This window comes from Pseudopipra pipra, chromosome 5 (assembly GCF_036250125.1).
Source record: "Pseudopipra pipra isolate bDixPip1 chromosome 5, bDixPip1.hap1, whole genome shotgun sequence".
In the NCBI taxonomy this organism is placed as follows: Eukaryota; Metazoa; Chordata; class Aves; order Passeriformes; family Pipridae; genus Pseudopipra; species Pseudopipra pipra.
Window position 1 is genome coordinate 68,257,304 of NC_087553.1, and position 26,489 is coordinate 68,283,792.

Genomic DNA, 26,489 nt, shown 5'->3' on the forward strand with positions numbered 1-26,489 from the left:
TGCCCTGGTCCTGCTGGCCACCCTAATCCTGACACAAGCCAGGATGTCACTGGCCTTCTTGGCCACCTGGGCACACTGCTGACTCACATTCAGCCAGCTGTCAAACAACACCCCTGGTTCCTTTTCTGCTTCACCCCCTTCCACAGAAACACAGAGCCATGCTGGAAGGACCCTGTTTGCCCCAGTATCTCAGCTGTAGCATACTCAGGGCAACCAGAGGGACCTGAAACCTTATGGGCAAGATGCAGTTGCCTAATCATGGTCATCTAACCCCATCTGAGATGTCCTAGGCTAGATGGGGCATTGGTCCTGCCTTGTCTTCCTCCAGATGCTGCCTCAGAAGCACACAGGACTCACTGGTCATGCTGCCCAGTTCTCTGCAGGCATCTGTGAGGCTTTTAGGCGTTTAAGGTATTAAAAGGCGCCAGATGTTTAGGACAATTGAATTCTGCCTGGCAAACAGATTCTGCTGACCTCTCCCAATGTGTCAGGCTTCCAACAGCCTGTGAGGAAGGTTTGCAGAAAAAGCTGTTCTCAGGGGACAAGGGCACGTTTCAAAGCTCTCAAGGTTTGAGGAGGATGCAGCTGGACAGAAGCGGCCAAAAAGAAGTGGTAGAAGTGCTACAAGGATTTTAGACAAAAAATTGTGGGCAGGGGATGCCAGGTGCCATCTTGCCCTTATCTACCCTGTTTGTCTGTGAGGGGGCTCAGTGGGTAGACTCTATTTTGCCAAGGATTGTGGCACCTACAGGCACCCAGAACACAGGGTAGGGAGTGCCGCAAACATACTTGTTTATTCTCGGCTTTATGGCTCATTTTTGATTATAAGCCTTGTTTTTTTTGCGAGGTCGTTGGGCACAAGGGAAATGAAGAGTGATCCATTGATCAGGCATCACAACAGGGAAGTGATGGAGACATCGTCCCTGGAGGTGTTTAATGAAAGACTGGGCACGGGACTTAGAGCCACGGTGGTGTTCGGCCAGAGTTTGACCTCGGTATTTTCATAGCTTAAGCGATAGTCTGAGGAAGGACGTGTGGGTGTTATCAGGGGTGTCTGTCCCAGGAGGCCCCTCACCGAGGCGGCGGCTCCGTGCGCTTTGTGGCGCCGCTGGCGCTCGGGGCCGCGCTCCGTGCGCTTTGTGGCGCCGGGCGGGCGGGCGGAAGCGCCGGGCGGGCGGGCGCGGGCCCTTCCGGCGGGCTCGCAGCGCCTCGCCCCGCCGCCACCGCCTCCGCCTCCCCCGCTCGCCGCCCGCCGCCCGCCCGGCGCCTCCATCCTGGTACTTGGGAGTCTCCATCCTGGTTTCTCAAGTGCCCGGACCCAAAACAGGAAGTAAGTGCGCAGGGGCCCGGCGGGATCGCAGGGCCGGGAGCTGCGGGCGGCGGCGGAGCGCGGCGGGGACGGGGCGGGGAGGGAGCGGCCGGGTGCGGCCCTGCGGTTCGCCGCGCTCCAACCGGGCTGGCGGGCGGGCAAGGCCAGGCCGGGCCGGGCTGGGCGGGCAGCAGGGCCCGCGGCGGGGTCACCCCGCGCCGCCGCCCGCCGGGGACACGGGAAAATGGCGGCGGCCCCGGGGCCAAATGGCGGCGCTGCGGCCGCGGGGCTGAGGCGGGCGATGAGGCGGGTCCGGAGCCGCCGCCCCGGGGGCAGTGCCGGGGCCGGGCCGCTGCCTCCCGCCGGCTTCTCCCCTGGGAGAGCACTGGGCCAGCCCTGGGCCGCGGCTCCCCGCCTTCCCGGGGTGCTGCCCGGGCGTCGGGAGCGCTGCGCAGGAGGAAATTGGGAAGGGGGTGGATGGACCCTGGAAATCACCAAACCTGGGCTCCCTTCGGAGGGCAGGGCGGCCAGCGCGTTTATTGTATTTATTATATTTTAATTAATATTTTTTATGATTGTTATTTCTGTTTCAAACTCTCTCCTCCTCCCCCAGTCGGATGTCTTGTAATAAAAGGCCACCTGCACGATCACGTTTGAATCTCCCATTTTCCTCTCGCTTGGGGTATCCTGAGCTTGTGGCTTTTATCTGTTTTGTTTCATAATCTCTGGGGATTTTTTGTTTGTTTGGTTGGTTTTTTATGCCGAGATTTGTGGTTGCTTGGGGGTTTTATTTATAAGTGGTGTCTGAAATGTGCGAGTCTGCCAAGATCAGGGGGTTCATGTTAGAGCGGTACCAGGATTTTTCTGCACTAGAATTATGCTCTCTGTTTTGCCAGAATAAAGGATTCCGGTCGGAAAAGCCTTCTTTTCTCCTTTTTTTTTTTTTTTTCTTTTCGAGGTCTCTGTGTTCTTGGTTGTGCCCTTGAGCGCGGGTAAGCGTATTGCATTTGCACCAGCTACTTCTTTAGCTGAGAGATAGTGTTTGTGTGTGTTCATTCACAAAGAGTTACCATTGTTCGGCCTCACCTGGCTATTGTTAGTTGAAGTAATCTAGAAAATGCTTTTTGTTTGCCAGCGCTGCTCTGGCCGCAGATGTAACTTGGCCTCTTGACAGCATAGTTAAAATTCCTTTGCAAAACCAGGAGATGTGGGTTTTGCAGAGAGGTGGACGCATCTCATTCAGATTCTCATTTCTGTCATTGCACGTGGTTATAATAATCCACAACTTCATGATGTTTTATGACTTATGGAAAAGATTTGACATCAACTAAAACTCCTTAAGTAGAATGCCTAAAAATACTGATTTTTGTCTTAACCACTCAAAATTATAAAAGGTAGGTATGTAAGAGACAAAGACCTCTGTAATGAGTTTTACATGTTCTAATAATTCCTTATTTGTGAGCATTAATTCCATGCTCATCTGCCCATGACAAAGCAAGAGAGAAGTCTCTTCGCTTATCAGTCTTAAAGTTAGGATAATAACTGTTCATATTTTTCTTGTGTGCTTCTGCCCATTGTTTATAAAGGTGAAGAAGCTACTGTAATGCTTCAAATGAAACTGGGTTTACATGAAAGAAAAGTAATTTTAGAACATACCATACTTATCAAGATCTTTTAACCATAGTCATAACCTTGTCCCCGAGAGCCATTTTCTGTTCCCAAAAAAGAAAACTTCTAACTCTCTGGTTTTGGTGATTTTGTTTTTTTCCTTTTTAAAGAGCTGAGACATAGCTTTTATTTTGTTTTGTTTGTTTTCTTTTTCCCTTGTGTGACATTTAAAGCATGCTCGGTGCTTTTTATGAAAATATCAATGGATAGGCCAGAAGTGATGGGAGTTCTGCCAAATTTGGATCAATGCAAATGAGAACACTTTGTCCTATTGTGTCTCCCATATATTCCATCTCCGTGATGGCCCACTTCTCTAAATACCACTGATGAGTCAAATGTAACTGTTCCTAAAGGACTGTAACCTCATGCTGATACAGATTAATAAATCTTTGTATGCCTCAAACTCAGGCCCTTGGGTCCTTGTGGTTGGTGTCTGTCCGGTTTGGTTCCTTCTCATATCCATTTTTGCAGCTGTTAGAGGTAACTTCTGCATGGTGGAATTTTAAATTAGAGTGGAACCCATTTGGGGTGACAAAAAGGAGGGGTTTTTTGCTGTCGAATAATAGCATAAGAGAACAGGCATTAGTTGAAAAGTAAAACCTCCTGATGGTGTATTAGAAGTATTGACTTAGTATGGAATACACTTAAAATTCAGGCTTCCTAAAATACGAGGTCCTGTAATGACTTTGTTTCCTGTGTGTTATTCTTGAACAAATGCCTTGAAATCCCAGTGCATTCCGTGTGATTGTTCCAGTTAAATGCCACAATAGCTGGAAGCCTCCCTTAATAATCTTCAGTTTTTGCTTTTTACAGGACTTAATGAATATACTTATTGCCCAGTGCATAGAACACAGCCCTTAAAGCAATTTCATATAGAAATTTTAAAAGATTTACAACAGTCCACTGAAGACTATACTTAACATTCAGTTAATAACTAGGGGGCCATAACAGAATTCTGTCTTAAAGGGTAAAAATACTATTTCTTAGAAGTGCTTAATTTTTACAGCCCACAGAATAATTGAGCCCATCTGCCTGATTTAGAATTACAAGAATTTTTGGATTGAAATATTCAGGGGTTTTTTTTGTAGTTCGGTATAAAATCAGCTTTGTGTGGGCTTTTTTCCTGCCTAAATCTGCTGCAGGCTTCCCAAATAAATCAAAACTGCTCTATTATGTGGCTTTAGTGGAAAACTTATATTGGAATTCTGTATTAAATGGTTCTTGTAGGCAAAGTATTTTCCCTTCTCTTGGGTTGCATGTTGAAACCTGTTTGAAATTGTAATGCAGCTCTGAAAATGTTGGGTTTGGTAAATACATGCAGAAATTCAACAAGGCAAAAAAACATTTACTGATTTTACACGAATTTCTAAGGTGCTTTCTTAGAAATCTAAGATTATGCCATCCACAGTGTTGGTGTAGATGTATCCAACAGTGTTGCCTTCCCTGAAAGCAAACTCTCCTTCAGAACATAAAATATTAGTGATAGATTGGCATCTCTTTAAAGAGTGTGTCTGAATCAAGGATTAGAGAAAAGCCTGGGGTTGTTCATTAAAAATTAAATATTTGAGTAAGCTTTTTGTTTAAAATAGAAAGTAGTGCACTTTCAAAAGCACGTTTAGTGAAGTTATGAAAAGAAGGTGGTATTTTTGAGGTGATGAGACTACCTAGGTCATAATTCTCACTAATTAAGAAGCCATAAGAGCATTGGCTCCAGCAGCAGCACTGGGCTTTGGCCACTGAGCTCATCATAAACTCCAAGTGGTCCCATTGTGTGTCATATTTGATGCATGTTCAGCAACTGTGGTACACTTAGTCATTGAAGTGTAAACCAGTGGTTTTTCTGTGGTCTGGAGATTGCTTCCTGTTCAGTCAGAAGAACCACCACAGTTATTCCTGGATTTGGTCACTGATTCATGTACTCACGGATTGACACCCCTGTCCTGGGGTTTGATGTGTCTTTAACGAACAAGTTTGTTTGGTTGTGTTCTTCCTTCAGTTTTCTTGTATTTGTGTAGTCTAATGAATAAAAAATAATGTCCAAAATATGCACTTGACTTTGACTTAACTCCTGATGCTCTTTCCATTCAGTTTTCAGTTGTGGTCCAAGGCCATATCCATTAAAGTTGATGGGAATTTTTCCTGTCAACTCAAGGGTTTGACTCTTCCTGAGTTTTTATCAGGGCTTGGTTATGGTTATTGCCTTTACTCAGAAAACTCTGAATATGCTAAACCTCAAGTATCTTACACAGAACATTATTATTTTTTTTCTGGAGAGCCTGTTTTTATACTTGCTTTTCAACTTACTGTTGGGATAAACCATTCTTGGGACATTGGCAAAAGGTTACAAAACCCTGCTCAGTCCAGGAATTACATTGAGAAATTGTTTCTTGGGAAGTCCCAGTTCCTTGAACAGTGTGTAGTGCCCAGTGTTTGGTGCTCTGCTATACCTGGGAGCTTGAGCTGACAGCTTGATCCGAGGAGCTGCCTGTTGCTGTTGGATGTGCTGCCTCAGCTTTGGCTGTTTTTATTCCGTTACAGCTCTGTATGGAAGTGTCAGAGTGGCAGCTACTGATCATGGCGTATCTTCCTCCCCCCCTCTGGAAATGCCACTTTTGGATCTCTGGATGGACCTCTTTTATGCTGTGTCGTTTTTCTCTCCTAACATGGCAAACCAGCAAGGCAGAGAATGCAAAGGGACAGCCCTGACTGCCCCGTGCTTGTGATTTGGGAGCCAGATCCTGTAAACATACTAATTGACTTTCAGCAAGTCCTGAGTAACTGCTGAAAGAATGACGCAGCTTTGCTGTCTCTGTGTTCAGTCTTCCAATAAAAAAGAAGGAATAGTCTGCTGTATCTCCTGTTGTGACTGGTGCTATAGTATCCACTGCTTTTAGAAGAGCTTTAGGTGAAGTACATGATTGTTGTGATGTGTTTTGTAAAAAGAAATCACGTCTTTCAAGCCTTTAGAACAGTGAGAAGAAAAATAGGGGCTTTCAGCGTGTTATCACTACCAGTTCACAAAAAACTAAAAAATTCTCCATGACGTTTCTCATAACTTTGGGAATTTTTATTACAGCAGTCCATGTAGTGAAAGTTATTCACAAAGTGTATATGAACATGAAAAAGGGAATCTGTATGTTTTGTCCCAATTTCTTCACTCCCCAAAGGCAGAATGAGTAACTCAAAACTAGTTTGATAAAGTTACAGTCTGCTAATTTAGCTGTAATGCTTTGGATGTCTTTCTTCATGTTTTAGAGTTAAGGATGCCTCATCAGGTTCCTAAAGTCAGTACTACAGCCATGCAGCAAGCAGAGGCTGTAAAACTCAGAAGGAGATGAATCCCAAGGAAGTTTTTCCCTCCTACACTTGCACGTGGCAACAAGGACTTGTTGCTGATGGTAGATGTGAAAGTAAATTTGAGAACCCTCTGATACAAAATGGCAGTGTATCTGAAATTTTTGACATGATCAGAGGGGTAATACCACTTCATTCGGGGAATGAGCTACTGCATGTGCTTAAAGATCTGCCAAATCTTCAACAAGCTCAAGGGGTGATAAGTAATTTTATTGAAGGACTGGCAGTAGTTTTATCCTTATAGGAAGACACTTCTCCAAAATGAAATCATTTCCCACTGAAGCAGTGTTATTAACATTATAGAGGGGATTTGAAATCCATGTTGTAAATTCCACTTATGTATGGGTAGATGAGTATCCCTGCCTGGTACATGGAAACTTTGTAATGTAATTGTGATTTCTTTTTTTAACACTATAGTCAATGATTTTTTAACAATGTAAGTAGAATTGCTGACAACAATATTTTGGCTTCAAAATAAAAGTTACAAGTACTTTTTGCCTATGTCTAAACACATAAAAAGGGCTGAACACTTAAAGGAGAAATAATATTTTCTTTTTTCAAATCTCTGCCGAAGTCACCAAGCCCAGGTGCTTTAAATGGATTAAATCATTGCAAAGCTTCTGGATATTTTAGACGTGATTTCATTTAGCTTCTGCAGCAGAAAATTAGTTACATTTCTTTGTATTTGGGGGGTTAGAACTTTTGTTGTGGTGTTTTACTCTGTTTTATTTAGTCATGGCGATAATTTACATAGAATTTCTTACAAACTTTGGGTTTCTTTATTGTAGTTTTATCGTGCAAATGAGATTATCAGAAGCACTTCATATTGCCCTGATTACACTAGAAAAATATTTGTCAGTCCTGACTAGCTTTGGGTTATGTATTAGTAGAATTATGAAATGAACAGTGAAACAAGTATTAGACCAAAAGCATCAGATCTGAAGAATTTAGAAATACTGAAAAAGTAATAGCTTAGGTATGTGTTTAAAAAAAAAAAAAAGAACAACCCCCAAATTATTAGTACATTGCAAATGCTTCTGAATGGGGAGTTTAGGTGCTATTTTTAACTGGAAAAGTAACTTTAAAGCTGTCTGATGTTACCCTGTGCAATATATAAGTATGCAGAAAGTAAAGGTAGGTGAATATCTTCAGTTGTGGATTTCTCATGTGAAGGAGTAGACTCTGTGAAAAATTATGCTGTTTTTTTGGGATACAGGAAGCAGAGTTATGGTCCAAGCAGAGTCCAGCTGCAGAAAAGTAATCTGTGTGTTGCTCTTTCAGGTTTGAGTATGAGCACAGTTGAAGAAGAGTCTGACACAGTGACAGTAGAAACCGTGAACTCTGTGACTTTGACTCAGGACACTGAAGGGAACCTTATACTTCATTGCCCTCAAAATGGTATAGAATTGTATTGCATAGTATTTTTTAATTCTTTTTTTGATTGATCTGACCATCATACTTCCCTGCCCCCAGATTCTACCAGCTACTGGGGTTACTATGCTACAATTGAGGTTTATGATGCTACAGTTTGTTCTGTTTCGGTTTAAAGAAGGATAGAGTGTGGAATTAGGTCTAAATCCCAAAATTGTCTATAGGTGCCCAACAGGGATATAGCTGCTCTGATTTATTTCAGTGGAAACACATCCTTAGAACCAAGCATGTACCCAAATTTGTGTAGTAAGGGACTGATTTTAGTGTGACAAACTGTGGATAGAATTTACAAAGAAAATCTCACAGGAAATGTGTGTTGAGGAAAGCATGTGCACTGTTGTTGCCTGTAACTTAGACCAAGTTCCTGGGTAGCAATAAAGCTCTGAACCACCCTGTCACATTTGTTTCTACTTTTTGTTTTGGCCCACTTTGTTAGAACTCTGTCCAGAGCTCCACTTAGTTAACAGGAAGTAACCTGCATATGTTTTTGTTGTTAGAAGCTGATGAAGTAGACTCTGAAGACAGCACTGAACCTCCACACAAGAGGCTTTGCTTATCAGAGGATGATCAAAGCCTTGATGATTCCACTCCGTGCATTTCTGTTGTTGCAGTTCCAAGTAAGTTCTTTTGTGTACTCTTGTAGCAAAGATATCTCTTGGTAAAGGTTAAAAGTGGACTCTTTGAATCACATTAGAATATTTTGCGTGGGTTTTTTCTTTTCAAATTTTATTAATACACTTGGGTATATCTTTATCTCTCATACCCTTGGATGGTTTTGCAGTGTTTGGTATCTGCACAGTACTGGCAAAATAGACCTGCCTTGCAGACAGAGAACTGCAGGCACAGGTGCATTGAATAAATTGAAGGATAAGTGGATGAACAGCAAATTAGATGCTCTCCGTCTGCAAAGAGAGGTTAACTTTTTTTAATGATCAAACAGTATTATTAGCATTTCAGTGTTATGTAATATTGAGGTGTATGGTCCTTTTAAGGTAGAGACTGTTGTAAAAAAGGTAGGGTGAATACTGAATTAATCTTAAGGAAGTTGACTGAATATTAGATAGGTGAACTTAATCTCTCAAAGGGAGGCAAAACCAGATCTAGTTAAAATACCAATTTGCAATACCTTGAGTGGCTGTTTATTTGGTGGAACTTAGTAGACATTCCTTAGAAGTAAAGGCATTATCATGTTGAAGTTGAAGGAGAGCTGGGAAAAACACATGCGGGCAAAAGATTTGAATTTTATCCTTTAGTAATTGGAAAATACCAGAGGTAGGGCTGGAAAGGAAGCATTAATACAGTTCCAAATGTTTGCATCATATCAGACACCTTTTGTTTATATGTTTCACATTAGATCTTAGTTGTAGTCAAACATAAAACTGAAGGTTTCAAAACCCATATTTAAATTTTATGAAGAGGAGCAGTTGATAATAATTTTAATGATTTTACTGTGTCAACAAATAAATACCGAATAAAGTTTTTTCAAAATTTTCAGTTCAAAGGTAGCAATGTGTAAAACTGGTAGCATGCATAAAAAATGTTTCCAGAGTAAAGTGTGCAGCTAACTTACCCATTCTGAAGTTTCAGAAAATGATCAGAGCTTTGAGGTGACCATGACTGCTACCACTGAGGTAGCTGAAGATGAGATTAATGAAGGAACTGTTACCCAGATTCAGGTACAGTAAAAGTTTGAAATTTTACCTCTTTGATACATGTTTTTATTTAAATCGAAATGAAAAGATAAACAAATACCAGAAAGACTTATAAAATTAACAAGACTACTTTAATATGAAATTAGTGTATTTAAGCATGAATCTTGTTTATAAAATGCTGTTCTGTTTTATGTATGAGGGAGGTTTTTTGTAGTGTAACTTACTGCCCAAAGAGCAACACAGCAAACAGTAATAGAGGTAGCCTTCCACTGGTAATCACTTGCTCTGTGGTGATCTGCATAGAAAACAAGTTTATCTGTTATTTCTGTCATTTGTTGATTATAAGTTAAGCTTTATAACAGGCCTAAATAGGCTTTGTCTAACAATTACATGCAGTTCTCATTGTGGGTGTACCGTGTTTCAGAGTTCTAGATTGGAGGTGCTGGACGTAGTCCTTCCTGCACCAAAGCCAGTGAGACTCTTCTTATTTACTGGACATGAAACAGGAAGAAGAATGTTACTTAATTAATTCTCAGAACATCTGTATATTAAGATGCTGAATCTTACTCAGGCGTTCCAAGAAAGGTGAATGTACTTTCAATGCCATATTTAAAAAGGGGCACTTTTGAACAGTCAGCAAGGTGACTTGGTGTGCTGATTCCATTTTACCTTAAGTTATGCCTCCATGTTAATTGCAAGGTGATAAAGAATTGAAGGTCTTTACTGGGTAATTTCATATTGGTCTTTTAAGATTCTTCAGAATGAACAGCTGGATGAAATCTCCCCAATGGGCAATGAAGAAGTGTCAGCTGTTAGTCAAGCCTGGTTCACAACCAAAGAGGATAAGGATTCTCTAACCAATAAAGGTAGGAGATATCAAATGCTCTCCCATACTGTGAAAAGCTCAATTATTCCAAATGTCTCAGAATATTTTGCATGTTGCATAAAGTAATCTCTAGTCTGGCTTTTTGGAAATGGGTTGTGCCTGCAGTGGTGACAGTGACTGCAGTGCTATGGTAGAGAAGGGCTGTAGGTACTGTGTGTTGGCCCAGATGGGGCAGACAGTTGTGTTTCCCTGGTCAGGAGATGGGAAGCTGCAGCAGAGAGGGGTGCACCAGGAAAAAACACAATCTGACCTCAGGTTGGTGCATCTTCCTCCAGGCAGGGCTTCTTAGTCTGCCTGCCATGGTTCATATTAAATAGTTTTGGGAATGGAGGTGCTTCAGAAGAAGACAGCTCATGCAGACCAGGATCTACTGAAATAATCACTGCTACTCCTAAAACTTCCACACCATTGGCATCCCTCCCTTTCGGAATGAAGCTGTGCAATCATGTAGTAGTTGCTGAACTTGAGAGCTTGTATTTTTTCTTTCTCCCCCAGGGCAAGTGTCTTTCTGAACCTGGAGAAACAACTTAAAGTCCAGTGAAGATGTGTTGTCTCTCTAGTTTCCTTAGTCTCTCTACTATTTTTCTAGCTTTGACTTTTCCTATTTCTAGAGGAAAAATAGTTTTTTTCCAGTCAGTTCAAAGAAATTTCCTTTTTTGTTAGAAACCTTTAGGAAAAAATGTGATGCTTTTGTCTCACAGGAGCAAATGATCTCTTACCCAGTGAGTTTTAGTCCAGTGAGCTGAGTATACTGCTGAGTCAGTGAAAATGTGGCCTGAATGTTGAATATGAAAAATTCAGAGAAAGGGAGCTGAGCAGCTCTGTCAGTGACCACTTGCTGATCCCATGTGTGCACCAGCAGTTGCTTTTAACAGACAAGTAATTTCTTCCCATTTTCTCTGTCCTTCTAATTTATTAGATTTAAAGGGCTTCAAAGCTATTCAGTGTATTCAGAAACCTAGTGCATTTGTAGCTGTCTCCCAGACATATCAACTGACTATATATCATAGTGATAACAAGGGGCATTTACAGTTGCAAATGAATGAGGGCACTGAGATTCCAATTAAGAGATTAATAATTTGAGGAAGACATTTCTAGTAAAATATGCCAGGAAAAATATTTGAAAATCAGTACTACTTGAACCTTTCTTGTGATCTTCGTGATCACAGAGATCAGCCCTGGAGGAATGCCAGTATGTGCCTTCTTTTTCAGTAGCTCAGAGTTTGGCATATGTTGCCCGAGCTCATAATTTTATAGCAGTCTCCACCTGATAATGCTTTATTTCCAGACCTCTGGGCAGGTTATGATAATGCTGAGACTGAATATGCAAACAAGTGAAGTGCAAAATATATATCCTTTCCTAAAGTAGTTGGGTATTAAAGGTTATTCTGTATAAAGAGTAGCCATGTCCCATGAAGTCAGAGGCTTGGGTAGAGGTATGAACCACAGTGACAGTAATAGATTATTGTCCTGTCTCTGTAGTTTTGGAAGAAGAGATTGAAGCCACTGGGCACACAGAAAGAGTTCTCTCTCACCAGTTCCAATGGAATTGGTAATAATGCCTGTACTTTTCATTATAATTGGATTTGAGTAAACACTCTCTTTGGTGTGTTCTGCCTCCCAGCTCTGGTAATTAGCAGGCTGAGAAGGAAGTACCCTGATTTTTCTGAGCAGAGGCGGGCAGGTAGCCAGCACACACCAGTATGTAAACTGGGTCACACCGACGTAATCTGAATTAAAAGTATGGTATGACCATAAAAAAGGATAATCTATGTATTTTAGAGTAGGAATGTTTTATTGATAGACTTAAGGTTTGAAGTTTTCTCTCTGAATAAAGTCGGTTGGATTTGCCTTTAAAGCTCAGCTGACATTGTAGTTACTAAGGGCTTAGACAGAGAGGAACATTATGTTTGTTTTTATTTGTTTGCCACTTTTATTCAGGGAAATAAAACTCTCACCACGAGTTTTTATCTTGACTGTGTCCCCTGAGCATTATTATCAGTGCAAAAGAAAGGAGAGAAATGGGGACCAGCTTGTCAAAATAGACTAAGCAGAGCATTCTGTTCTGTGATTTACCTGTATGAAAAGCATTCACAGTAGGTGGCACTACTCACATGTTGGGGAGTGTTGAGGCTTATAAGAGAAGCCTACATAGTTGCCAATTCCTCAAGTAATATTATGAGTCACATTTTAAGTTCTAGCTTCTGGAATCATTTTGAGAGCCTGGAAATTTCGGCTGTCAGTTTAAAGACAAATTTTCTAGTTGCGGCTGAAGAGAAACTCTGAAAATGTGACTTGACAGCACATAGAGGAATTTATGTTCTGTTTTTAAAATATGGGTGTTTTTGAAGAGAGGTCTGACTCACATTATTTAAACATTAGTTGATGGTTGCTGTCAGTTATGAAATAACATCTGTTTAAAATTCTGGTTAGCTTTTTAGTAGCTAAAATTAGTCTTTTCTTTTTTAATTGCAGTGTGAGGGTCGTGTGTCAGATGCTTCTGTTCTTGCTGTTTTCCTGGCTTTCACTTCAGTCATTACTTTGCCATTTCTATTTTCAGGCCATAAGTGGAAGCAAGGGATGTGGTCAAAGGAAGAAATTGACATTTTGATGAGTAACATTGAGCGTTATTTAAAGGTATGTTTAGAGTATCTTACCTGCTCCTTGGTGTGGTGATGCAGTTCTGCTAGAAGCCAGCTTTCTTTAGTACTTCCCAGAATGTTCATAAGTGATTCTGACTGATTCATTGTAGAAATGGTCATTACCCGTTTGAAATACATAAGAAAATTATATCCATACACAGGATTTAAGTCTGCTTTTAATTTTTATATTGAATATTGCCCATTTTGAGCATCCTGATGTGACATTTTACATGCCTAAATGTCTCTAAATATACATTGGTTATTCATGAAACCTTTGGTGAAGATGGAGGGAAAAAATTGCACTAGCAATAAAGATAATTTTCCTTACAGAGCATGGAATACAACTTTCAGACTTCCTTGATGCCATATCCCTGTTTGTTTACTACACTAACAGGATGGCTGTGTCTGCCATCTTAATGTGTTGGTGTCAGAGTTCAGTGTAAATTGGCTTGCAGTTAACACAGTGATGGTGATAATTGCCCATAAGTAATATTTGTGGTAGGCTTGCAGCTGAGGATATTTGAGCCCTTACAACTGAGAATACGTAGCCTGGATATTACAGTTTCACCATCCTTCACTTCTGGTTTCAAAAAAAAGCCCTGAATTTAGTGTTCATCCCAAAGCATTTGTTGTAGAAAGTGTGTCTGCCCACGCATATATTAGAATTTCTGCCACAAAATCATTCATAGGTAATACTGTCTTTTAAACCTAGTGAAGCTTTTTGAAGCTAGCTAAATAACTTTTCTGAGTTACTGATGAATCATGATTCAGTCTTTTCCCACTTACCTGCTTTCTTGTACTACTTTGAATAGTTTAAATATAGTGATTCTTAGTTTAAGCTGAAGTTAAACTAAGAAGTTATAGTTAAACTAAAGCTTTCCTTTCATACTTCATTCCAGTGTTTTGTTTCCATCAAAACAAGAAGAGTAGTTTAACTGAAAGAAATTGCTTTCAGATAAATAATATCTAAAATTATGTAATAAATTGATATAACACTGTTTGACAACCTTCTCTTGTATGACTCCAGGCTAATTCCAGCACAGTATGTTTTCCATGATGTTCTCTTTGATGGTTCAATTTTTGATCTTAAAATATGCATTAGACAGATTTTTTTCTTAAATGTGGATGGAAGTTAGAGTTTCTGTGTCTACCTGGACTCCAGTATAAAAAAAACCAAAACAATAAACCCTAGTGATCAAGGTTTTGTATTTGAGGGAGCTAATCCATAAATACTCAGTTTTACTTTTGAACTGTAGTATTTGTAATACACAAAAAGTTTCATAATGGCTTCAGTTCTTAAGTGTTCTGCTTCTTGATTTCCAGGAGACTTTTATCTAAGGTGTTTTGTTTGTGGTTTGTTTTTTTTTTGTTGTTTTTTTTTTAAATGCTTCGTTCTAGGCCCGTGGAATAAAAGATGCCACTGAAATTATATTTGAAATGTCAAAAGATGAAAGAAAAGATTTCTACAGGACAATAGCTTGGGGTCTGAATCGGCCTCTCTTTGCTGTCTATAGAAGAGTTCTTCGCATGTATGATGACAGAAACCATGTTGGAAAGTATGAAAACCTCTAATGCTGCATGGTTTTATTGGTATGAGTAGGGTCATGTATTTATGTTTGACATGTTCTGTGTGAGGCAGAAGTTGTAGCCAAGCAGATCTTCCTAATCATGTCACCTCTGCTGAATTCCAGTAAAACAACCTTGACAATAGTTGTGTTAAGTTGATGCTATTCACAACTTTAAAAAAACAGATGAACAAAAAAACCCACCCAAAACGAAGGTTCGTAGAAGATTCTGATATGATTAGAAGACTTGGACACAAGCATGGGTCTGCTGAGATGTAACTTTTTCCTAGAGCTTTGACCTAGAGGTAATTGATCTCCACACTGTGCTCTTCTGCAAAAGAGTGGTCTGGTGCCATCCAGAAAGGATGTTGGATTTTAGTTTTTGAAGGTAGCTGAAAATTAAAAATACCTTCTCAGTGCTGATTTAATTTTTTTTTTTTTTTGATGGGAAGTCAGCTTTATGGTGATTGTGAATTGGGACAGGAAGGAAGAAATAGTTGTTTATTTGAGAGACTACTATGCAAAATTTTAATTCTGTTCTTAGTAAGATGACCAAGAACGAGGAATTTTCCTGACAAATGAGGGGAGTTTTAGACCAGATAACATTAGAAATGCACTGATGTGGAAAATGGCATTTGTTCCTCATGTTCTTTCAAAGCATTCAGTGAGATATGCTTCTTACAGCAGAAATTCCTTAATCTCTTGTAACTGAATGTGTACTGTGTGGTTAGTAAAATAAAAGTATTTATGCTGTATGCTTTCTGTTTAAAATAATGTATTTTTATTTACCTGTTGCCTAGGTATACTCCTGAGGAAATTGAAAAGCTTAAAGAGTAAGTCTCATGAACAAGGTCACTCTTCCGTGTTTATATTTAGTAGCTTGAGCAGTTTTTACAGGTTTCCTTATGTGAAATCACTGAAAAGTTACAAGTAAATTTGACTGCTCCAAAACTATCCAAAAATAGTGGTCATTATCTGAAGAGAAATGAAACTATATTTGGATTTTTTTAGCAATTTTTTCTAATGTGTATTCAGGACAACAATATGCAACAAAGTATAAAGCAAAGCGTCTGTTTCAAAGGAATGTTTCAGATTTTTACAAAACAGTCAATATTTGTGGTTATGTTTGTGAGAAACAGAAATTCCATTTCTTTAGGAAATCTGAGCGAAGGTTATTTCTAAAGAAAGTGGCAGGTCAAGAATAGGACCTCCCCTATGAAGTATTGCAGAATTACACAAATTATCACTACAGCTCAAAGAGTCTCATTTTGAACATAAACCTGATCGATTAAGGAGATGGGGCTGCAGACTTTGTCCCCTCCTGCAGATTTCCAGGGTTGAGCGGTTTGAAGAAATTGTTGGACTGAAGGAGGGAAGGGAGTTCATTTCATTGCACTGATGGATATGTTGGGGTCAATTTAGCTGGTTTGTGTTGTTCCTAAGATGCCTGTGGTTCCAGATGTGTTAGGACTAGTCAGGGCTCAACATTTTAAGCAACCTACTGTCATGTGAGGGAGGAAAATAATTGTTAAAATTATGAACATGATTATGCAGTGTTTTGCTTCATTTAAAGGATGCCTGGGTTTTCATCAGGCATTATTTCGATTTCTCAAGTACTCTTTATACCACCTGAAAATCTTTGAGGAGCTTGTATAGAATGTATGTTAGCTGTTTATCTAAACCTTCGTATTCTGTTTAACAATCATTAAGCCTTACAATGTTCCTGCAAGACAGATGTTTTAAGCATTTAATAAAGGAATATCCTGTGGTTTAGCTGGCCCAAAAGGCTTCTAGAAACACACAGAAAAAATAGCAGTGATGGTAGAAAATAGTGAAGTATCAAAGTGTCTTTAAGCCTGTGAACTGCACATTCACCCTGTTTTTATTAGAGAGGATTTCATATTTTGGTAATCTTCTAACTGGATATAGTGCTAATGAGCATGTTTCTCTTTAGGCTGAGGGTAAAGCACGGTAATGATTGGGCCACAATAGGAGCTGCCCTGGGGAGAAGTGCTTCCTCTGTGAAAGATCGTTGCAGATTGATGAAAGATACCTGCAACACAGGTGAGGTAAATGCTGGTGTCAGAAATGGATGTTCTGGTTAAAATTCTGTCACCTTTGTCATCACTGTTTTCAGAGGGGTGTAAATCTGAACTGAGGAACTCACTGTGTGAAATCTGGGGTCAAATTAGAATGTATTTGGTGTAAGTTTCTCCAGTTTCACTTCTTAAGAATCAGAATACTCAGTTTACGTTTGCAGTCCGTTATCCATTATATGTTCCACTGGAGCATATTTTATTGAGGTGGATTAAAAAGCCTCCCCTTGTGTTTAATGTTTATAAACATACACTGTGTCAGTTAAGAGACAGGTGCACTTCAGAAGTAAAGTATTGTTTATTTTGTAATGTATATATTCAAATGGCAGGAAAATTTATTCATCTGGAAGAGGAAGAGAAGAGAAAGAAATTTGACAGCAGAACAATGAAATTGTGCATTTGTTAATCAAGAATGGAAACAATATAAATTGTTATTAGTTAAGAACAGTTAGATTTTCTTCACAAGTCAATAGTTGCATCTGGAATAAGGTGTTAGGCACAGAAGATAAATGTCTGTTGGTGTGTTGCAGATCAGAACAATATCTGCTGTTAGTTAAGTTGGAGGGCTTTTCTCTCTTTCAGGAAAGTGGACAGAGAAAGAAGAAAAAAGGCTGGCAGAAGTAGTGCATGAGCTGACGAGCACAGAGCCAGGTGACATTGTCACACAAGGTGTATCCTGGGCTGCTGTGGCAGAGCGGGTCGGGACACGCTCCGAGAAGCAATGCCGCTCTAAATGGCTTAACTATCTCAACTGGAAACAAAGTGGGGGCACTGAGTGGACCAAGGAAGATGAAATAAATCTGATCATGAGGTTTGTTATTTTGGTTACTTTTAAAGGCTTGTAATACGTGTTGCTGGCAGGATTCCATTGGGGTCCATTTTGCTGGTTTCTTAGACACTGAAAACTCTAGAACCCTCCAAAAATCACTGCTGTGTTTACAGTTCCTAGAGATTTATTATTGAACATACTTTTTGTTTTTTGTTTTTTTAGTGAATGTTAGTGTTCGTGAAAGGTGTCAGATTGAAAACCCTGGAGACTGAAGTCTTCTTTATTCCACAGAAAAGGTACAGCACAGGCAGCAACCATGCAAGCTTCCCACACGTGGCCCCACCGATGCGCTTTAACCCTTAACTGGAGGGTAGCTCAGTCTCCCTGCCCGTTCAGTCCTTGGCCTCTCTGCTGAGATGACCAACAAGGGTCAAGTGTGGTGGTGGTTTCTGTGATGTGGACGCCTTGTCTACAAAGAGCTAAACTGAGACTGCAAATTAATTTCATGTAGGCCACCAAACACTGATTGGATGTCAGCATCTCTGACTACATTTGAACTGGCAACCTGGTAGTGACTTTGGAAATCTTTCGCTCTCTCCAGTCCTCCTCCCATTTTGAATGCCTTTAACTCAGGCTTTTTAGCCAGTGGATATTTATGGTTGGGTGGGAATAAAAAGCCAAGACATCCAGGGAATCTAAGGATTACTTACAAAGCAATATTCACTAATTTACTGAAGCTGTTTGACATGAACTCAAAATGAGGACCCTGATTCCACATTTCAGAATGTGCTAGTTATAAATCTTAATATTTCTGTTTTGTTCTGTCCAGATATCCTTCACTCATCCTGCAGGGTTGGTTCTGGTAGTTTTTTCCATTTTTACTTTTTTTTTCTTTAGCTAGCCAAGAGTGTCCAGTGCTATTGCTTCATTTGTGAAGAGAACTTTTCTTAACTTCCACAAAAATATTTCCCCCTCTCGCTGTTCACCTCTTTCATATGCTCCATGTACAGATGAGCTGGAGGCAATTCAGAAATATTTCTTGTATTCAAACAGATTCTGGTAGAGGAGACTGTCCCTTACCTGGAGAGCCTGATGGGATTGATTTATGAGGAACTGTTTAATGCCGTAGTTAACTTCATCTACTTTGGCTAAGAAGCATCTGAGAGAAGGCAAAAATCTATGTTAAGGATGGATGGTTGTTATTTAGGAGAAAACAGAAGTAAATAACATGAAATTAATTAAGTGAAAGTTCAGAGTGAATCTCAGGAAGTATTTCCTGCCTTGTTGATTTGTTTGGGGAATGGTTTTTTTAAAAAGAAAAGATGCAAGTACCACCACTTGGAATGCTTCACGATAATCTGATCTAAGTCCTAATGTATGAGCAAATAAGGAGAATAATCCTGCATGGCAAGGAGATGGACTGGATCATCTAACAGGTCTAGTCCATCTTCCGTGGTTTATGATTCTGCTTGACCTCTGGCAGCGTGGAGCCTTGGAAGCCTGTGTCAATTCATGAGCTCTGGTGGCCTGATCACTAGCATGTCATTCTGCGCTGTTACGTGTGACACGGCCGGAGATGTGCAACACCCCTGCCGGTCTGGAGGGCAGTTTCTAACAGGTCAATGTTTTCTCTATCCTGCCAGGATAGCGGAACTTGAAGTTTCTGATGAAAATGACATCAATTGGGATTTACTTGCTGAAGGATGGAGTAGTGTCCGCTCACCACAGTGGCTTCGGAGTAAATGGTGGACCATTAAAAGACAGATTGCAAACCACAAAGACGTTTCGTTCCCTGGTAATGTACTACTTGCATACTTCTCTTCTGAGAGCTCCTTTCACAAATGTCAAAGGAATAAGGCTGCATTTTGTTGTCTGCTTACAGCATTGCTGGCCAAAGAGCACATTGCTCCTTTGCTGGAAGTTACTGACCCCCTTGGATCTGCTGGCTGAATTGCTCCTACAAGCAATCCTTAAGTGTTTCAGTCGAAACAAGCCGAGCTGATGTATACAACTAAACAGATTTTACCATCTCCCCTCGCTTTGGCTAAAGTGAGAACATGTGTATAAGCAGCTCAGCTGGCAGATCTCAGATGATGCTGATCTTTGGTATGGAGGGCAGTGACCTCTTCAGGTGGAAGAGGATATGTATCTGCAGCCTAACTGTGGCCTCAGGTTAGATGTGTTACCTTTACCATGTTAAAATATAATCTGTGTCAGGTGCTGAGCCTCAGCTGTAGACAGAAGGTAGATCTACTATCTGCAATGAGGAGGAGGGGAGAAATCAGGAGTATAAAGCTCCCCAAATACATATCATAGCATTTTCTCATTCTTGGTTAGAGAAAGTAGTGTCTGAGCCAGAGGATATTTCAGTCTCTGTGACCTTCAGTCCTTCTTTTCTCTGACTTGGGGAGAGTAAAAAAAAAATCAGAGAGATTAGTCATGGTCTAATTAGTGAAAGGTGTAATTTAATGGACGCTTCTGTGGTTGTCAGTGTGGTTCTATATTAGTCATGCCTGGAGGCTGCAGTTGGGAGGGGAACACTGTTCTGCTTACCACACATTAATAGGCAGTTGTTGCATCAAATAATTCATAATGTAAGTGCATCACTGAATCAACAGGCTCCTCTCTCTTTCCCTTGATAAAATGGCTTGATACCAAAAGTGGGAGATGTTTAAGCAGATTGCTATACTGAGTGCTAGAAAAGCTGAGGCCTCAGGTTTTGTAACCTGCTGTTATGTCAGCTGCTCCCTCCCTGGAGCAGTGGGCCTCTTCATGCACAGGTGAAGAATTGTAATATAGTCACTGTGAGATTAATTCCCTCTTGCTCCCTATTTCTAGTGGCACTACTGTCAAGCTCTTGAACAAATCCCCTTTCGTGTTTTGTAAGATTGGAGCGTTTATTTCTGGAAGCAACATTACACAACTAGTGATACTGGCACTTGATTGTAGTTTGCAGTTGTACATGTTTTTAGAGAGTTGCAAAATTTTATAAGCTTTGCTTCCCCCGCCGCCAAGCATTCTGAAATGCCTAGGTTCTATGAAAAATCAAGGTCACTGCAGTAGTTGACTATACATGTGGTTTATGTGTGTGCTAAATTTCTAGGTTTTGTATGTCTACGAATTGTTCAAGTTCCCAATTCAGAAGGATTTTGGTGGGTTTTTTTCATCTTGGGTAAATTTCACATGCAGCATCTCAAATGTGCTTCTTCAACATGCTTTAGCATGAGTATTTTTTCTCTCAGTGCTGATAAAGGGTCTTAAACAACTCCACGAGAACCAAAAAAACAATCCAGGGCACCAGCTCTCAGAGAACAAATCTGGAAGTGGATTACCAAACACTAACTCTGGCTCGGGGGTTCAGCACGTGCAGATTCGCGTGGCTCGCTTGGAGGAAAACACGGGCAGTGCCCCAAGCCCCATGGCAGCTTTGCAGATTCCAGTCCAGATTACCCATGTCTGTAAGTATCTGGAACAAACAACCGCTGTCCTCTAACAAAACCTGAAGCTTTCTTACATTTAGATGCTGAAGGAGGAGTGGGCATGTCTTAAAGAAATGTAGTAATTCTGCTGTGGTCTTGTCATAACTTCAGGTGAAGCATTTCTGGATTCCATTTACCTGTTTCTAACTTTGTTAGGCAAACGTAGATATTGTTGTGATAGTAATTCCAAGAAGCTACAGTTGGGGCACCTGGACCATAGGTATTGTAGGTGTCTGTCTGTGTGTGTGCACACAGGAGTTTGCCACATAGCCTGTTCTTTGAAAAGCCTTCAGTACACAAGCCTCTTAATGAAGATGCAGAACATATGTTTATTCCTTAAGTTTCTTCGATGGCTCTTGTGCAGAACAATGAATATCATGTACAGGGACTCCTTTTGTAAATTATATATGCTGCTGTCCCTCAGTTCTGATGAAGGACACTGAAGAGAAGGTGTATAATGTTTTTTCTAGCCCTGCTCTTTATTATGCAGTTATTTCTAGGCACAGAGACTCTGTAAAGTGTTAGCTGCCAAGTCACCCTGACATTCAGCCAATGTTCTGCTCTAACCACTATATTTTTTTTTCTTAAGCTGATGCTTCTCTTAAGGATGGACTTTGTTCATTATCAAACTTTTAGTACCAAGTCTACTTTGATTATAGTTTTTATTGCTTGGTTTTTTAACTGATTTTATTAACTCCAGTCACCCTATATGTAGACTGTGGTCTCCACCATATCCTATTTTGCACCATTCATGTTTGTGAATTTTATTAGGAAAATTTAGTGCTTTGGTCTTGCTGATTACCAAATTAGTTGATCAGACTATGACTAGGTAGGCATTTGGTAAACAGTTTTCTGTTTATAATTTCATTAGGTTAGCCTGTCTTTATCTACTTATCAAGTGCTATCTTCATCTGATGTGTGTTTTTTTTTTTAATTAGAATGACATGCAACACCCAGCCAAGAACTTTTTATCTGTCACAATATGTCAGTGGTCTCAGACTTTGAACAAAGCTTGGTCAAAGCTATTGGGTTTTGATGAGCAGGCAAGATGGGCTGGTATTCTGTAACCTTTAGTCCTTTTTGAATTGAATCCCAGAACAGTTATTTTGTGACTTCACTTGTCCCTGTCTGCCTAACAAGCCTTTTTCCCCATTTTAGTCTGCTTTTCCGAAGAATTTCTGGTTGTGTAATCAAAGTGAATTTTGTATTGTGTCTTTCCATATCTCATGAGAGCTGAACCTATTGGCCACTTTCAGCTGCATTTGATAGAAGGCTCAAGGTTTCAAAGGGGCAATTGCTGCAGGTTTTATGAACACAGCTGGCTGGGTGACTGAAGGGCCGCAGCTCTGCTACTGGGTAGCAGGAAACCTGCAGCAGGAAATCTTGAACATGACACTGTAACAATAAAAGCTTCAAAACTGGAGCTTTTATCTTAAGAGATCAAAATTACTCTAATTTGCAACTAGAGAGTCTGAGATGGCAAAGTTTCCAGTGCTTGGATCGCTGTTGTAATCTTGTAGGTCTTTTCCCCTTTTGATATTTAGGAAGTTACTGGATAATCCCAGGCAAAGTATTAATTTGCCTTCAGCTTCCTGGAACTTGTGATTTTTTTAAGACTAAGTAGAAATCGTAATTATGGTTATAAACGTTTTGGTACAAGTTGTTTGGACCTGGTGATCTTGAAATACCTCATGCATCAATTGTTTTCAATGCCTCTCTTCATTACTTTTAGAATTAGTGGAGATAATTTCATAAATAATTACACAAAATATTTACAGCTTTTATACACTGCCATCACAACACACAGGATAGGCAAATACCTTGGGAAGCATCTGATGTTTCATCAGTGGTAGACACACTGTGGAGGGCAGAAGAGATTAAAAATACCAAAAAAAAAGAGGTCTGTTGGAAACAACAATATTAAACCTGACACCAGTTTAAAACAAGCAATACATAATCCAAAGAGTATCATTACACCAAAGGGTATCGTTACATTAGAACCTCTTACAAATCTGATTACAAAAAGTAATTAGATCACGTCAGAAACTTTATTTGTCTGCTTTTATCTCTGTGCACTAAACCCATACTTACTTTCATTTGCTCTTTTGGATTGTAGAATGCTCTCCTTAAATAGTATTGTGTCTTGTGTACCAATTAGAGAACCTTGTCATTAGGATTGCGGCCAGTTTTCTTTTTCCTCTTAGTGGAATTAACAGTACCCTGCCATGTAGTAATTATAGTATGTTATGCTCTCTGCAGGACTGAACATTCTGGTTTACATACTTTCTTTTTCTTTTTTTTATTTCCTTTTGCAGCCTCAACTGATTCCCCTGCTGCTACTGTTGACTCTGAGACAATAACACTAAACAGTGGAACGCTACAGACCTTTGAGATTCTTCCAGTAAGTAACACAGTTTGTTACTGTGTTTTTTTCTTTTAAGCCCAGCTACTTCTTAGACTACAGAACTGTGCGTTTCAATAACAAAAGTTTTGAAGTGGAAAGAGGAAGTTAAGAGCTCTGAAACTTTTTTCTGAAAGTGTAATCCACTAGGGCCATGGAGAACACTGTGAATTACAGTTAAATGCTTTAAATCTGTCTTAATGCCTTACTGCTATGAAGGTTCCCTTTGTGCTTGGTTTTTTTCTCATTGTAGTCTGACATAAAGGAGCCAGAGAAAGCTCTCAACAAGTAAAGATTGTCTCATTTCCATTGTCCTGTAGTTTATAGCACAGTTTCTCTTTCATCTCAGTGTAAAAGTAAGTTGAATTTGTTCCCTTCTTACTTGCTGTTGTACAGCATAATACAGACCTGCTGGGCTCTTGCCCTTAATACTTGTCTTGGTAGCCAAAGGCTATAGATGGAGGTTCTGCTTCTTGAGTGCAGTACAGCAGTTAGTGCAGAAGGGATTGGATTGGATTTGTGTGTTTGTTTTCCAGAGAGTTGCATTTAGGCTGGTTCATGTGAATCAACTTGCTCCCGCTTTGGCCTGGGCAGCAAGTTTGGGCATTAAACTTGTGTTGTCTTTGTAGTCTTTCCATCTCCAGCCGACTGGAACACCAGGAACCTACTTACTGCAGACAAGCTCAAGCCAAGGCCTTCCTTTAACATTGACAACCAGTCCCACCATGACCCTGACGGCCGCGGCCGCTCCGGCCTCCCCGGAGCAGATCATAGTCCACGCCTTATCGGTGCGTGCTCTGAGCAGTGAACGCTGGAGTTTGGGCTCTGGGGGAGGGGAGCATTTACAATGCATGGTAAATTTGCAAAGCAGTTCTTAGGTCGTAACAGTGTCACTTTGCTTAAAATCTTGAAGACTGAGAATTTGGGGGTTTTGTATTGTTTTTAAATAGCAACTTGGAAGTTGCAGCTTCATTCTCCTGTGGCTGAACAGGATGTCTCCATACAGTGGTTTGGTCCCCAGCAAAACCAAATCCGATGGTTTCTTGATGTTTTCATTTACTCTCACAAAGAGATAATTGTTAAAAAAAGTTTTATAGTAGTGACAAGTATTGCTTTTTGTTAGAGAGAGGGAAGGGGAAACAAACTGGAGATTAAATCACAAAAGTGATACAAAATTTGGGGGAAAAAACCTCTGACCTTTTGAATCTACAGCTGTCCTCACCTGTCTCTTTCATATTATGTATTTGCTTTATTTGTGACTTAGAAAACAGGTGACACCAAATTCAGTCTACAAAGTCATCATATAGGACCAGGAAAGGTCAACAGATGATCTGGGCTGACATACTGTATATATAAAACTCTAAATTACACTTAGCAATTTGAATCTTTTTGCTTGTATTTGCTGAAAGATTTGAAGATAGTTACAGGAAAGTGTCTGATGTTTTTGGGGGTTTTGTTTGTCTCTTTTTGCAAATGCTGCTCACAGCCAGAGCATTTGTTGAACACAAGTGACAACGTCACAGTGCAGTGCCACACGCCAAGTGTCATAATCCGCACCGTTGCTGCCGAAGACATCCCCTCCTCTGTCACCCAGACAGAACTGACTGTTGACTCAGACATTCGGTCAGCTGACCTGACTGATCCTCCCGATACCCTAGAAACAAATACTTTCCCAGACGATATCCATCAGTCCAAGCTGAGTGATGAAGAGCAGTCAGCCTACAATGAAGATGATGCTTCCAAATTCAGCAGCAGGAACAGTAGTGAACTGATGGATGGAGTTATGGTAAGAACTGAGGAGGAGATTGCAGATGCCAGCCTGAAACAGGATGAGGATTCTCACTCTGATTTACCCAGCACTTATGTTACTGAGGTAAGGGAGTGCATGATACTTGATGTTTTCCCCATTTCTGCGTGGAAAATGATTTAATTACATCTTTGACCTTTGTGTTAAGCTATTTGTATGAAATATGTCAGTAATTTCATGTATATTAGCACTTCAAGGGAGCTTTCAAGAAAGATGGAGAGAGACTATTTACAAGAGCATGTAGTGACAGGACAAGGAGGAGTGGCTTCAAACTGAAAAACAGTAGGTTTAGATGAGGTATTAGGAGGAAGTTTTTTGCTGTGATGTGGTACTGGAACAGGTTGCCCAGAGAAGCTGTGGCTACCCCATCCCTCGAAGTGTTCCAACACTAGTTGGATGGGGCTCTGAGCAACCTGGTCTAGTGGAATGTGTCCCTGCCAATTGTAGGGGGTTGGAACTTGTTGGTCTTTAAAATCCTTTCCAACACAAACCATTCTATAATTCTGTATCGCAGTTCTACAAGTATTTGTTCAGATCCACTATCCTTGAACTTCATTAATGTGTTATGGGTGTGAAAGTGTCAGCTTTTAATTCAGTACTGAGGCTTCTATTTTATTTCATCTGGAGCATTGAACATCTCTCTAGCTGTGGAGTTGCTTCACTACTCAGGGTATGTTTGCATGGTAACAGTGGAAAGCTGGAATATTAGTGGCACCAAACAGTTGCCTTCATGTAACCAATGTTTGATGCTGTTGCTTTACACTAGGCAGTTAATTATCCAACATGCCTGTGTCACAGGTAGGTGCACTGCTGAGCAAGGAAGGTGAGGTAGAGTGTTTAGTTTTTGCTTCATGAATCTAATAACATATTTCAAGGTGTACCACCATTTCCATTTTTGAGGACTTCTATTAAACATGCTTCTCCAGTAAGTATCTGTTAAATTGGAATTTGAAGCATTTAAGCTACTTCTCTCTCTGGCCTCAGATTTATTCCGCTCCAACACCTGAGATGCAGAAGTGAGTTTATCCAAATGATTACAGGTATTTGGATTGTTTATATTAAATTCCTCCATCTTTCTCTTGCTGAAACTATGAAAATGACTAAGTCACAGAAATTAGAGGTGCTAAAAAGAAGATACCACTCTTTAGTGGGTAAAAAATACTTTTTTCCTTACAAGCTTGATTAGGTTAGAATGTGGGAAGAGAGAAGTTAGAGTGAAATACCCCATCATGTTGTCTAAAACACTGTGCTCTACAATAGCTGTAACTCTGCTTTCCATCATTGATATGCTTTAGCTTTGTCTTTGCCAAAGTTTATAATAGACACTGCATATCCATTGTGCTCCTACAAAGGGGAAGATCTTTGTACGTCTCAAGTCTGCTACTACAGAAGCGTTTGAATCCTGAATACATCCAAAGCTGGGGTTTATT

General features: G+C 40.3%; 1 protein-coding gene across 1 annotated transcript in view; it reads left to right on the forward strand.

The window, feature by feature from the left end:
- The first annotated feature begins 1,198 nt into the window (after positions 1-1,198).
- DMTF1 (cyclin D binding myb like transcription factor 1) overlaps positions 1,199-26,489 on the forward strand; it is a 29,414-nt gene continuing 4,123 nt past the window's right edge. Inside the window, exons 1-15 of the mRNA XM_064656456.1 lie at positions 1,199-1,330; positions 7,613-7,729; positions 8,260-8,379; positions 9,344-9,438; positions 10,166-10,280; positions 12,861-12,937; positions 14,341-14,498; positions 15,308-15,340; positions 16,462-16,571; positions 17,186-17,414; positions 19,016-19,167; positions 20,615-20,830; positions 23,167-23,252; positions 23,882-24,040; positions 24,739-25,125. Of these exons, the coding sequence (XP_064512526.1) occupies positions 7,621-7,729; positions 8,260-8,379; positions 9,344-9,438; positions 10,166-10,280; positions 12,861-12,937; positions 14,341-14,498; positions 15,308-15,340; positions 16,462-16,571; positions 17,186-17,414; positions 19,016-19,167; positions 20,615-20,830; positions 23,167-23,252; positions 23,882-24,040; positions 24,739-25,125 (2,046 nt within the window). The 5' untranslated portion in view covers positions 1,199-1,330; positions 7,613-7,620. The remainder of the gene's footprint in view (positions 1,331-7,612; positions 7,730-8,259; positions 8,380-9,343; positions 9,439-10,165; positions 10,281-12,860; positions 12,938-14,340; positions 14,499-15,307; positions 15,341-16,461; positions 16,572-17,185; positions 17,415-19,015; positions 19,168-20,614; positions 20,831-23,166; positions 23,253-23,881; positions 24,041-24,738; positions 25,126-26,489) is intronic.